The 13417-nt window shown below is 45.5% G+C and overlaps 1 gene segment (V, D, J or C); it reads right to left on the reverse strand.

Moving 5' to 3' along the window:
- Positions 1-282: 282 nt before the first annotated feature.
- Positions 283-6453, reverse strand: LOC140203557 (T cell receptor alpha variable 20-like). The segment is given in 3 exon segments: positions 283-374; positions 6009-6296; positions 6382-6453. Coding segments are annotated over 3 exon segments (426 nt in total).
- Positions 6454-13417: the final 6964 nt, after the last annotated feature.

Genomic DNA, 13417 nt, shown 5'->3' on the forward strand with positions numbered 1-13417 from the left:
TTTCAGAACTACCTTCACTTTGTTCAAGGCCCGGAGCGTTTCCCTGGTTAAAGATTCACTGACATGAAGAACCCAAACCTTTCCGAGCACCGAACAGAATCAGCTTTGTTTCCATTCGGCATTCTGCTCGTTTCTCCGTTCGTCCACCCCACCCATCTCTCTCTCTCTCTCTCTCTCTCTCGCTCTCTCTCTCTCTCTCTCTCTCTCTCTCTCTCTCTCTCTCTCTCTCTCTCTCTCTCTCTCTCTCTCTTTCTCTCGATGCGAATGGGAGAGATGGAGAGATTACTGCTGATTCCCAGCTGAGCATATCGGTATAAAAAGAATGTTTAATACTGACGGTAGCATCGAAATAGTGAGAGCTGATTCCTCTCTCGCTTTTGAACGAGCCATATCAGTCTCTTATTTATTAGTTAGTGAGAGAGAGAGAATGCCTGTGAAACGATGAAATATCGCAGTAAACACCTAGCTTTTGATGTACGGTAGACCAAGCCCCTCTTTTTGTTTGTGGTTGTTTCGATGGTGGTTGGTTGTGGAAATGCTGATGCTTTATGCTAGAATAAGTGAGAGAGGCAGAAGCTGGTTAGGTTAATGCTGCTTGCCGCTGATTGGGCGAGGGATGTGACAAGGAACTTTTAGGTTCTTATCTTTTTTTTCTGACATTGATGCTTTGTGTTTTTGTTCTGTTTTAAGGATGCCTGTAGAGACTGTAAATTTCAGGTTGTGTATTTTGTACGTTCTCTGATTTTAAGCGGAACCATTGAAACAAGGTGGGCATTCGTTTCGCTGTACCCTGGTACATCTGACAACAACAAATATATAATATACATAATCCAGTTTGATGTAACTGTGAGCGTCTGCAAAGTGAAGGAATATATCAGGCTGTCCTTCATTAGTTCATTGAACATGGGTTGTGCAGGAAAGTGGCGGTGGTGCTGGACTGCAGATTGCCTACATGACACCCTGGCGTTATCTGGTGTCATGTCCCAGAGATTAGGTTTGATTCCGACCTTCCGGTGTGTCAGCGGATACTTACGTGCTCAGCTTCCGCAATTCTCGAGTTGCTATGTTTTCCACTGCCCGAAAAAGACGCTGTGGGTTGCACGTGCTTGTGATCGGAGGATCAGTGAATGCACATGCTCAGAGGGAGGAATTTACAAAATTCGACAAATAAATCAGTCGACAATAAGACCATAAGGTATTGGAACCGAAGTAGGCCATTTGGCTTGTCGAGTCAGCTCCGCCATTTCAGATGAGAACGTATCGTGGTGGAATTATTCGATACACTAAACATATAATTAAAATGAGATTTTCAAAAAGTCGAAATATACCTTTGGAAACAGATGCCATCAGTTTGTGCTCCTTCGACAGTAACCGGACGTTCTCACTGTTTGTCTCTTCCATCGGTGAGAAAACACAAAATTCTAAAAGCAAGTTCCCATGAAACAAAAATAGACTATTCCCACTTGCGAGAGTATTGAACTGTAGGATGAAATTGAATCTTGATCTTGGTATGACCTTGCCCTTTATTTCCTGCCTGCGCTGCATTTTTAGACGTCTGTTACAGTTTCTTTTTGTATCCTTATATTGTTTTACTTTGTACTACCTCGATAAGCTGTGCAGTGAATTCATCGGTATAAACAGAATCAATGCAATAATGCGACAATAATAAACACATTCCGTTTTCAATTTAGATATGTAGCAAAATGCTACACGTGGTGATAACATCGAAACTGTTAAATCTGATTGGGAAACCAGATTATACAAGCAATCAATCTGTTGTGATCCCATTCCCTCTCTCTTCCTTCGCTCTCTTTTATACTGAAAATGCCTTCAAAATATGAATCTCGGGGTAGTATGCGGTCACGTATATGCACTTTAATCATAAATTTAATTCAAATATTGAACCTTTTTATTAGAGCTTGGGAATGCAACGACCAAAAATAGTATCTGCGCTCTCCAACACGCTAAGCATCCGCAGGTTCCGCCGACTTATCTAAATGCCCAGTATAAATCATAAGTAGCTGCTGTAACATCCTTAATTTCAGTAGCATGCCACTTGCAATTATTTGTCAATTCGAAAACGACCAATTGTCCCACCCTCTGTTTTTCATCAGTCAGCCATTGTGCCATTTAAATAAATCCCGGCTCCACTCCGTCCGCATTATTTCACACTGCAGGTACCTGAACACAGTGGCCAAAGACGATGTCAGACAAGACTGTCAATCGTGATATGCTACTACTACTACTACGTAGACTCAGGCCTAGGGAGCCTGCGTCGGGCACGATGACGGACTCTCTACTTCTCCCTCTCCCTCATCAGTGTGTTCAGTTCACCTACATTAGCCGCACCGCTGTCTTCTAGGAGCGTGCTGACCATACTTTCCTGAGGGCGCCCAGGGTTCATCCACCCGTGCTTGGGCTCCCATATGATGACTAGGCTGGCAGGTAGCTGGGGGTGGCGGAGACAGTGCCCAGCTAGTTGCAGTCTTCTCGCCTCGATTTTAGGAGAGAGCATCGGTAGGTTGTTATAGAGCTCAACGTTCGTCATGTGCTGTTGCCAACTCACATCAACAGCCATCCGCAGCATTCGTGTATAGCAACCATCTAGAGACTTTCGAATTGTCTTGGTGAGTGTCCACGTCTCGCATCCGTACGTGAGAATGGACTCTATGACTACTATTAACATCCTTTTTTTAAGCCCTCTAGTCAGGTTCGGCTTCCAGATTTGCTTCATGTCGTTCGTAGCCCTCCACGCCAGCGCCTTCCGTATCTTTATTTCCTTCTCTGGACTCATCATTCTTGACCGGAGGTACTTGTAGTCAAAGACTTTCTTAATGGTATCATTCTCTACGGTCATGAGAGTACCTTTGTCGCAGTTAAACACCATGTACTCCGTCTTTTCAGCGTTTCGGTGAAGTCCAACTTTATTATTTTCTCTTTCCACTGTTGTCAGTAGTTGTAGTGATTCCTCCATCTGGTCAGAGAGCAGGACTATGTCATCTGCAAAATCGAGATCTGTGAGTGTAACTGGTTCGCCCTGGTTTTATGGTAAAACCAAGCTTGTCATGATCTTTGGAAACTTGACGCAGATCGTAATCAAGGACGATTATAAAAATGTAGGTTGTCTCCTTGCAGCACACCAGCTAGGAGCCTGAACACTGCTGTTTTTCCGTCTGGTGCGACAACTTTTGCCATGTATTTGGTATAGCTGGACTCTATTGCTCTCAGTAGATGGTCTGGCACTCCGTAAGCTTTCAGGATCTTCAGCATTTTACTTTGCTGAATGGAGTCAAAAGCTTTGCGAAAATCGATATAAGTAAGCACGGCTGGTAGGTTGTTCTCCTTGACTTCCTCGATGATCCTACGGAGAGCACGTATATGCATTACTGTTGTGCGCTTCTGCCGAAAACCAATCTGATTGAATCTTAGCTTAGGGACATTGGCGGTGCGAAACCTGTTCAAGTTCATCCGATTGAGTTATATGTCTTTGTGAGGGATCCAGACTTGGGGGCTGGGATAATGGTTGAGAGTGACCACCGTTCTGGTGTGTCGCCTTTCATCAATGCCATACTACATATGTCCAGCAAGATGTCGCCCAGGTCGCAGTTCTTCAGGACATCTGGTGGTATTCCATCTGGTCCAGCGCTCCTGCCCTGTTTGAGTGCCTATTTGGCCTTCTTCAGTTCCTCAATGGTGAATGGGCCGTCATTGATGTCGACTTGCGTTGGTATCGTAGGTACGTCCTCTTCTTCTTCCGTGATCGTTGGAGGGCTTCCCAGCAGATTCTGAAAGTGGGTAAACCATGTCAGGACACGGTCGTCTGCTGTTTTACCACTCATTTGACCTCATGGGCACTTCTTCTGTTTACTGATCTCATTGACCAGGCGCCATGCTTGAGTGCATATTTGGCCTTCTTCAGTTCCTCAATGGTGATTGGGCCGTCATCAATGTCGACTTGCGGTAGCATCGTGGATATGTCATCTTCTTCTTCCGGGATCTTTGGAAGGCTTCCCAGCAGGTTGTTAAAGTGGGTAAACCATGTCAGGACACGGTCCTCTGCTGTTTTACCAATTATCTGACCTAATGGGCATTTGTTGCGTCTACTGATCTCATTGACTAGGTGCCAGCTTCTATTTCTCTGATCATCTCAGCTAGTTCCTCTTCCTTCAGTCGGTCGTAGGTGGCAAATAGATTCTTCTTTGCTGCCTTGAACTTGTCTCTTAGCTCTTCTGTTTCGCTTCTTCTAAGTTCGGCACGACAAGCAGTGACTACACTTCAAGCTGAGACGATGTCAGGATGTTTTGAGATCCTTTTCTTCATTCGCTTCACAGTAGACAAACTCTTTGTTGCATCTGTTTGTGCGTCTATGAGCCGTTGATAGCGGTCGGTGGCAGTCTCTTCCTCCCCGCTTTCCAGTGGGCCGAAGCGATTTCTCACCTCCACTGTGTACTGAGTTTGAAGAACAGGTTGTGAGGAGAATGCCTTCCAGTCTATCTTCTCCTTGGACCTGTGGCTTTGGGTTGCCGCGGGCTTAGTCTCACTTACATTGACACTACTCTGTGATCAGAACTGACCGAGTTGAAGATGCCGTAGGCTACTGTGTTGATCACACAATTACGCCATTCTGTTCTTAAGAAGAAGTAATCAAGCTGTTTCCTGTAGATAGAGGCTCTGTTTTCATACGTCCACAGTTTACCACCTCGCTCCTGAATTGTGTGTTGGCGACAATGAGACTGTGTTCCTGGATCAAATCAACTAGATATTGACAATTTCCGTTCGTAAAGTCTTGGTATGATTATGGAATATCTTTCAGTCCGACCTGGGCATTAAAATCGCCGAGCACAGCCAGGATGTTATGTGCCGGTATTGAAGTGACAGCCTTGTGAAGTTTACTGTGGAAGGCCTCCACCTCCTTCGCCTCGCTGCAGTTGGGTGGGGCGTAACGGATGATGACAGAGGTCGCCGGGTTTCTCTCAAATTCCGCAGTAAGGATTCTGTCACTGACTGAGACTACGCCCCTCAGTGCCTCCCTCGCCTTACGGTTCAACATCAGCCCTACTCCACATTGTGCTGACATCGTCGTCGGCTCTCTCCACGCAGACTAGGTGATGAAGTGCATCCCCTCTACCTCTGTGAACTTTATCTCTTCGTCAGGGTGTACATGACAGTGTTCTCGGATCCCCAGGATGGTGATCTCGTATCTGCTTGCCTGTAAAGCCAACTATGTGCATCGAGGCAAGAGGCTGATGTGGTTTGCGATGAAGGTTGAGAAGATCGTTTTTACCTTACAACGCAAAAAAGGCGCAGTTCGCTCGGCCCCCTTGTCGGACTCAACTCTCCCCATGGTGTTTGAGTTTACATCTTCATAGTGTCTGCCTAGACCAGGTTCTGGGCGTTCCGCAGAGTTCCTGAGCACTCCCGGCTCTGGAAGTATGGGGTTTGTTGGGCTGTCTGTCATCATAATGCCTTACCAGGCTCAAAATGAAAGATTGTGTGGCGCGCCACTCCTCACACAGACAGTAGGTGGCCGTTGACTCACAAAGAGTTCATCCGCCCTTTGATAGGTTTTGGTTTTAGTCCTGTTGGGTGCCTACACACTCTCCTCCCTGGTTAACAGAAGTGCACCAGGGGCTGTGCCCTGAGTCGCCGATCGCCCGACCCGAGGCAGGTAGTACTGGGCTACGCGGTACCAGTATCAAGGCAACGCCCTGACCCGACCTTATGATATTCCGTTTCAGCAAAAGATGGTGGGTGATTGTACATTCCGGTATCCCAGAAAGTTATAAAGCTCAGTTTGTGTCCGCTTTGTAATCAGAAACTGCACCTTCAGCTTCGGCGTCTTCTGCTGCTGAATGCAGCGCTCTTAATTAGGGCACGTGACTGTGACTGATTTCTGGGTGCGCCCTCTGCAGATTCCTCGGAAAAAGGCGCCCTCCACTGAGACCTTTTTGCAATATACAGAATCAGTTTTTGCACGGACCCGCCGTCCCCGTATAACAGTGTGGTACCCATTGCACAGAGATACATGGCAGAGTCCGACACAAGAGCTTCACGGATATTGAATTGAGACGTCTTGCTGCCTTTCTCTAAAGTAGCGGTAATCCTCTCTGAATACCGCTGCGTTTCTCCTGTGCTATATAACTTCAGCAAATAATTTGGAGGTCCTCCACTATGTTGAGTGTACCAAAAGATATCCGCATTACCATACGTGTAACTACAGTTCAGTTTTATGCTCTGTCCTTCCTCAGTCGTTATATCGGGAGGATCCTGCGTAACTGAATATTGCCCACTCGTTCCTGCAAGAAAGGACAAAATACATCAACAACGTTGGCTTGTATTGAACGCCGGACAATCTCGCTAGCCAGCTTCGCTGAGACTCACCAGGCAGCACAGCCAATACAATAAGCAATAGACAGAGGGAAATCATGGTGTCTAATTTCTGGCTGAATCGAACGGCAGATTCCTTCCAGGGCGTTAAATTCACAACAGTTATTGTGGTAGTAGATTGCTTCAGCGATACCTTTCACCTTGTGTAAAACCGGAGGTGTTTCTCTGGTTAAAAGATTGGCTGACAGAAAGAAACGAGCCTTCCTCAGCACCAATCAGAAGCTGTTTTGTATCCATTCGACATTCAACCTGTTTCTCAGCTCTTACAATGTCCGGTGTTCATCACCTCTCTCTCTCTCTCTCTCTCTCTCTCTCTCTCTCTCTCTCTCTCCCTCCCTCCGTCTCTCCCTCTCTCTCTATTTCTCTCTCACACGCGCGCGCTCGCCCCCGCTCTCCCTAGTCATTTTCCCTGCTGCCACATTTTTCCTCGCCTCCTGTCCTTTTGCTCTGTTTCTTTTTTCTCTTTCCGTTACTGTTTAATCTCCCTCTCTTTGTCTCGATCCATCACTTTTGCCACCGCATTTCTTCGTCATCCTCCTATTCGACTCCTTCCGTTTTTCTCCCTCACTGACTCTTTCAAGTGGATGTGAAGGTATTTATTTTATCATTCCTTTGTACTACCTCGATAAGCTGTTCAAAGATTTGATTTCTTAAATCCCAGTCAATGCAATCATCCGACAGGAATAAACAAACATATCCAGCAAAATGCCCCACGTGGTGATAACATCAGATCCGTTCAATCTGTTTGGGAAACCAGATTATACAAGCTATCACTCTGTTGTGCTCCCACTCCCTCTCTCCCTCTCTCGCTCTCTTTTCTACTGAAAAAGGCTTCATAATATGTTTATGGGTGGTGTGCAGTCAAGTATATGTACTTTAATAATAAAGTTACTTTGAATATTGAACCTCTTTCGCTATCACGCGAAACATTGGCAGGTTCTGTCGCATTATGTAAAAACTCAGTATAAATCAAGGTAGCTCTTGCAGCATCCTTAATATCGGTAGCATGTCACTTGCAGATCTTTGTCAATCCGAAGACCACCATTTTTCCCAACTGTGCTTTCTGTTCATCAGCAATTGTCCTATTTAAATATATCCTACTTCCAATCCATTCTCATTATTTCTCAGTCCATGGCTAATTTCTAGGTGCGCCCCTTCCAGATTCCCGGAAAAGACCCCCTCCAGTGAGAGTTTTTTTGCATTATATAGAACCATTTTATATAGATAAAAATATATGCCAGTATTCGACACAAGAGCTTCAAGAAAATGTAATTAGGCCGTCTAGATGTCCTTCTGCAACTAGCGGTAAATCTCACTGGGCAATCTAGATGTCGCTGCCTTATTGCTATGCCCTATAACTGCAGCGAATAATTTGGAGATTCTCCACAATGTTGAACGTACGAAAAGATAGTTGCATCAGCTGAAATGTAATTACGTTCGCAGAGACTCAGCAGGCAGCACAGCCAATCCAATCCGTAACGAACAGAGGGAAAGCATGCTGTCTATTTTCTGACTGGATCCAACGGCAGATTTCTTCCAGGACGTAATTAGCACTCAACAGATATTGTGGTATGAGGTCGTTTCACTGATAGCTTCCATCTTGTGTAAGAGCAGGGACGTTTCCCTGCTTTTTGGATTCGCTGACACAAAGAACCGAAATCTTTCTGAGCAACAATCAGACTCTGCTTCATTTCTATTCGTCTTTCTACTTGTTTCTCCGTTCTTTGAAAATCGCACGAGAACCGCTCACTCTCTCCCTCCCCCTTTCCCTCTTTCTCTCTCTCCCTCTATTTCTTTCTCTCTATCCTCTATCCCCCTCTCTCTCCCCCTTTCTCTCTCTCTCTCTCTCTCTCTCTCTCTCTCTCTCTCTCTCTCTCTCTCTCTCTCTCTCTCTGTCTCTCTCTCTCTCTCCCCCCCCCCCGCTATCTCTCTGTCTTTCACTCTCTCTCATGCTGCTTTGGGTTTTTGTACAGTTTGGAGGATGTCTGTGGAGGGTTCTGAATTTCGGGATGTATATTGTGCACATTCTCTGATTTTAATGGGAAACATTGAAGCATGTTGGGTAGGTTTTTCGTTGTACCCTGGCACACCAGAGCGAAAAAAAAAAAGAAAGCATGATATAATGAACATTAACTAGTTTGGGGTAAGTGTGCGGGTCTGCAAAGTGATGGAATATATCAGACTGTCCTACAGCTCATAGAGTAACGTTTGAGCGGGAAAAAAAGAGGTGAATGACTGCAGGGTACCCATCTTACAGTGCGCTGATATCTGGTGTCATGTAACCAGGGATCCAGTGCGATTCCGACATTCGATTCGATCAGCAGATACCTATGTGCTCAGGTTCCACGTTTCTCCCGTTATCATGTTTCCAAGGTCCCGTAAAAGATGCTCTGGGTAGCATTCCTCCTGATCGAATGATCACTGAGGTACGTGTTAAGAGGAATTTGCGAAAATTGGAGAGGTTAATCTGTTAACCATGAGACGACAAGATAGAAGTTTATAATTCGGCTATTTTTTCCGATCGAGTCTGCTCCGCCAGTTCAGATGAAACAGTGTGGTGATGGAATTTTTCGCACCGCTCATTAAAGTGAGAGTTTCAGAAGTTCGAAACCTAGCTTTGGAAACAGATGCAATCATTTTTTGTTCCTTCGACAATAATCGGTCGTTCTCTTTGTTTGTCTGAGGGAAAACATTGAAATCTAAATGCACGTTCCAATGTGCACAAGTATACATTCTACCCGGTTGTAAGAATATTGACCTATAGGATGAAATTGAATCTCAATCCCAATCCACTTCGGTATGAACTTCTTCCTTATTCCTGGTTGCACTGTATTTTTAGACGTTTGTTACACTTTATTGTTGTATTCTTTTATTGTTTTACTTTGTACTACTGCGATAAGCAGTGCAGTGAATTCATCTGTAATAACCAAATTGATGCAGTCATGCGACAATAATAAACACATTCCGTTTGCAATGTAGATATATATACCAAAATTCTCCACGTGGCGATTGCATCGGATCAATTAAATCTGGTTGGGAAACCAGATTATACTCTCATGGTCTGGTCCGTGAATTTCGCATTCCGGTTCACGGTCCGGTCCGTGGACTCAGGACTCCGGGTCTTCCAGCTGTCCCTCGTTTGGTTGAGTTTTCATAGGCACCTGATTTCCATATTTGGGCTTGAAATATAAGTATCCCTGGGGTTGAGTGTGGGCTGCTGGTTTGTCTTGTGAGACGACTTGGAGCAACCTGCTGATGGAAAGCTAGAGAAACCATTTGAGATCTCGAGGCCTGGTTGTAGGACCACCGCTTCATGGAGCCTTGTTGCCACTCGTTGGAGTAGTTGTTTGCAGTACGGATTCGGCTGTTTCCCGGTCCAGCTGAGTCGCCGTCACACTCCGAGCTCGGTAGGGATCCGGCTGTTTCTGTAGCCGGCGGTGGTTTCTGGGTGTAACTGCGAATCCCAGCAACCCCGAAGCAGAGATGGGACTGTCTGTCTTTCTTTATTGTTTCTCTCTTCTTGTGTTCGCCTCCGTGGGATAAGTCAGGCTGTTCTGCCGTTGCCCTGCGGAGGGTCATGTCTTGTCTTGTCCTCGCCTCCGTGGGGTAAGTCAGGCCGTTTGGCCATTGCCCTGCGGGGGCACATGTCTGGCCTTCGCCTCTGTTGGGTAAGTCCAGTCGTTCTGTCGTTACCCGACAGATGTGCCTGTCCCACCTTGGTGAGGAGAGGTTGTGTCCCGGCTTGTCTAAGTATAAGTCCAGGCTCAATATCTGGGTACTGTCCTGCATCATGTTGCTGTCGTGTTAACAATGAGTCCCGGCTTTCCGAAGGACAAGTTCCGGCTCTATATTGTTGTTCAGTTCCCACTCGGTCTCTCAGCTCCAGCCTCCGAGTTATATGCCTCCGCATTTCAATACGAAGATCCCGCAGCCAAGCTCCTAGAACCCAAGCGTCGACGATCCCAAGCCAAGCTCCAAGAATCCAAGCCTTGAGGATCCCAAGCCAAGCAAGAATACAAGCCTCGAAGATCCCGCAGCCATGCCCCAAGAACCCAAGCATGGATGATCCCGCAGTCAAGCTCCAAGAAGACAAGCCTGAAGACCCCAGCGTCAAGCCTCAAGACCAAGACCCCAGTCTCAAGCCTCACGACCCAAGACCCCAGCCTGCAGCCGAGCTCACGACCCAAGAGCCCAGCCTCAAACCTCAAGACCAAAGACCCCAGCCTGTCTCCAAGCTCAGGCCTCTAGACCCCAGCCACGTCTTGTCCTGAAGCCATGTCATGTCCTTGCCTGGTTCTGTGTTTGTGTCTAGCATTTCGGTCCGTTCCCAACGCCTCCATTGTGACATATACAAGTAATGACTCTGTTGTGGTCCCATTACGTTTCTTTTTCTCTCGCTCTTTTATTCTGAAAATACCTTCAAAATATGAATCTCGGGGTAGTATGCGGTCGCCTATATGTATTTAAACCACAAAGTTACTTTCAACACTGAACCCCTTTCACACAGCACGGGAATACACCGACGGGCATAGTATCTGCATTCTCTATCACGCTAAATATCCGCAGGTTATGTTGGATTATCTAAATACTCAGTAGCTGTTGTACTTTTCCTTAATTTCAGTGGGTTGTAAATTTCTGGGTTTCAGTAGCAACCCACTTGCAATTCTATGTCATTCTGGAAGACACAAATTTTGTCCCCCAAACACGAGAAAATATGCAGATACTGGTGTTACATACTTCATGGATATCTTGAGACTGTCTTATGAGGATGATGCAATGGTGTTGCGGAGGTCACATTATGTAATTTTCCCGCCGATGTGAGGTCATGTAGTGACCTGTTCTCACCAGGTATATAAGGATAGACCCCTGGTGACAGAGTTAGCTTTTCAGTTAGGTCGTCAGTCAGATACTCCGCTATGCTGCGTATTCGTACCATAACGCAGTTTAGTTTTAAAACGGAGTTTTACTTTCTATTGTAAGATACGGAAGTGTTGGGCCGGCCGTTTCACCAACAGCTGCCAGCTTTGTTGGTGTACCTTTTCAGTAGTATTGGAGAGTGAAGACATTACTAATGTACGGAATCTGAAGGAGTCGAGTTAAGCTGATATTGTTTGGCGGTTTCGGAGAGGATCGAACTTTATTGAATCTTCGTTCAAGTAAAAGTGACCTGCAACTGAGATATCCCGTCTAAATTAAGAAGGATAGTGCAGCGTCTAATCGCCAGAGGAAAAGATCAGTTTCTTTAAGCCGTTTTATTTCCATCGTCATGAATCCTGCGAGCAAGGCAGGTCCGGCTGGGTTCAGCAGTAACGACACGTCCTCGAGGAATTCTTTACTGCAGGAAAGTCTCTCTTAATTGACTATATAAATCTCCTGGACTTTCGAATTTACTATGCTAAGAACGGTGTTCGAATTTACCAATTTAAGAACTGTTTTCACATTTGCCCTTTTAAGAACTGTTCCAGTGTTGCCGTATAGCAGTTAACTTCTGGTTAAGTTAGTTGTTTAAATACATTTCGCTATTTTTGAGCAAGGTTTGATTAAAGTTTGCTTGTTTTTATAAAAACTGAGTGCCTGTCACGTGACACTGGAAATGCAAGCAATACGCACAAAATACTGGTGGAACGCAGCTGTTCAGGCGGCAACTGTAGGAAGAAGCACAGTCAACTTTTCGGATCGTGACCCTTCGTTAGGTCTGACGGAAAAAAAGAGATAGTAAGAGATTTGAAACTGGGAGGGGGAGGGGGAGACCCAAAATGATAGGAGAAGACAGGAGGGGAGGGATGAAGCCAAAAGCTGGGAAGTTGATTGACAAAAGGGACACAAGGCTGGAGAAGGGGGAGTATCCTGGGACGGAAGGCCGTGGAAGAAAGAAAGGGGGAGGGGAGAACGAAAGGAAGATGGGGAACAGGCAAGGAGTCATTGTGAGACGGAAAGAGACAGGGATAAATGAACAAATAAATAAATAAATAAATAAATAAATAGATAGATAGATAAATAGATAGATAGATAGATAGATAGATGAATGAATGAAAATAAATAAATAAATAAATAAACAGATACGAATGTGTTAAGAATAGGAGGAGGGGCATTAAAAGAAGTTAGGGAAATCAATCTTCATGCCATCATGTTGGACGTTACCCAGACGGAATATCAGGCTTTCTTCCTCCAACCTGAGTGTGGCTTCATCTCAGCAGTGCAGGAGGCCATGGGTTGCCATATCGGAGTGGGAATGGGACGTGGAATTAAAATGTATGGCCACTGGAAGATCCTGCTTCCTCTGGAGGGCATCCTGTGTTTTCCTTTGGTCAGCAATTAATCATCACAAATATATCCTGGTTCCACTCCGTCCTTATTATATTTCCTTGCAAACAAACGAATAAAGTGGTCAAAGACAATCTCAGTCAAGGCTGTTTATTGTTATATGCCCTTACAGCAAAAGAAGATGGGAGAATGCACATTGATTTATTCAGGAAATGAGTGGCAAACTTCTAGTTTGGTTGCACCTTGTAATCAGAAACTGTTCCTTTAGCTTCCGCGATTTCTGCTGCTGCTCACAGCGCTCTTAAGCAGGGCACGTGACCATGGATGATTTCTGGGTGAACCCCTTCATGAGTCGCCGCGAAAAGGCGCCCTCCTGTGAGATTGTTCTGCATAATACGGCACTAGTTTTTGTCCGGACCTGCTGTCTCCATACAACAGTGTGGTACTCATTGCACAGAGATACATTCCAGAGTCAGACACAGGCGCTTCACTGATATCCAATTGAGCCGTCTTGCTCCCTTTCTGTAAACTAGCGGTAAACCTCAACGGGCAATCTGGATGCCGAAACATTCCACCAATGCTAGATACCTGCAGCAAATAATTTGGAGGCTCTCCACTATCTTGAATGTACCAAAAGATATACGCATCATCGTAAGTGTAAGTACAGTTCAGTGTTATGTTCTGTCCTTCCGTGGCCGTTAAGTCGGGAGGATCTTGCGTCACTGAATCTTTCGCACTTGCTCCTGCAAAAAAGGACAGAATACAT

The sequence above is a fragment of the Mobula birostris genome, chromosome 10, assembly GCF_030028105.1.
Source record: "Mobula birostris isolate sMobBir1 chromosome 10, sMobBir1.hap1, whole genome shotgun sequence".
Classification (NCBI taxonomy): Eukaryota; Metazoa; Chordata; class Chondrichthyes; order Myliobatiformes; family Myliobatidae; genus Mobula; species Mobula birostris.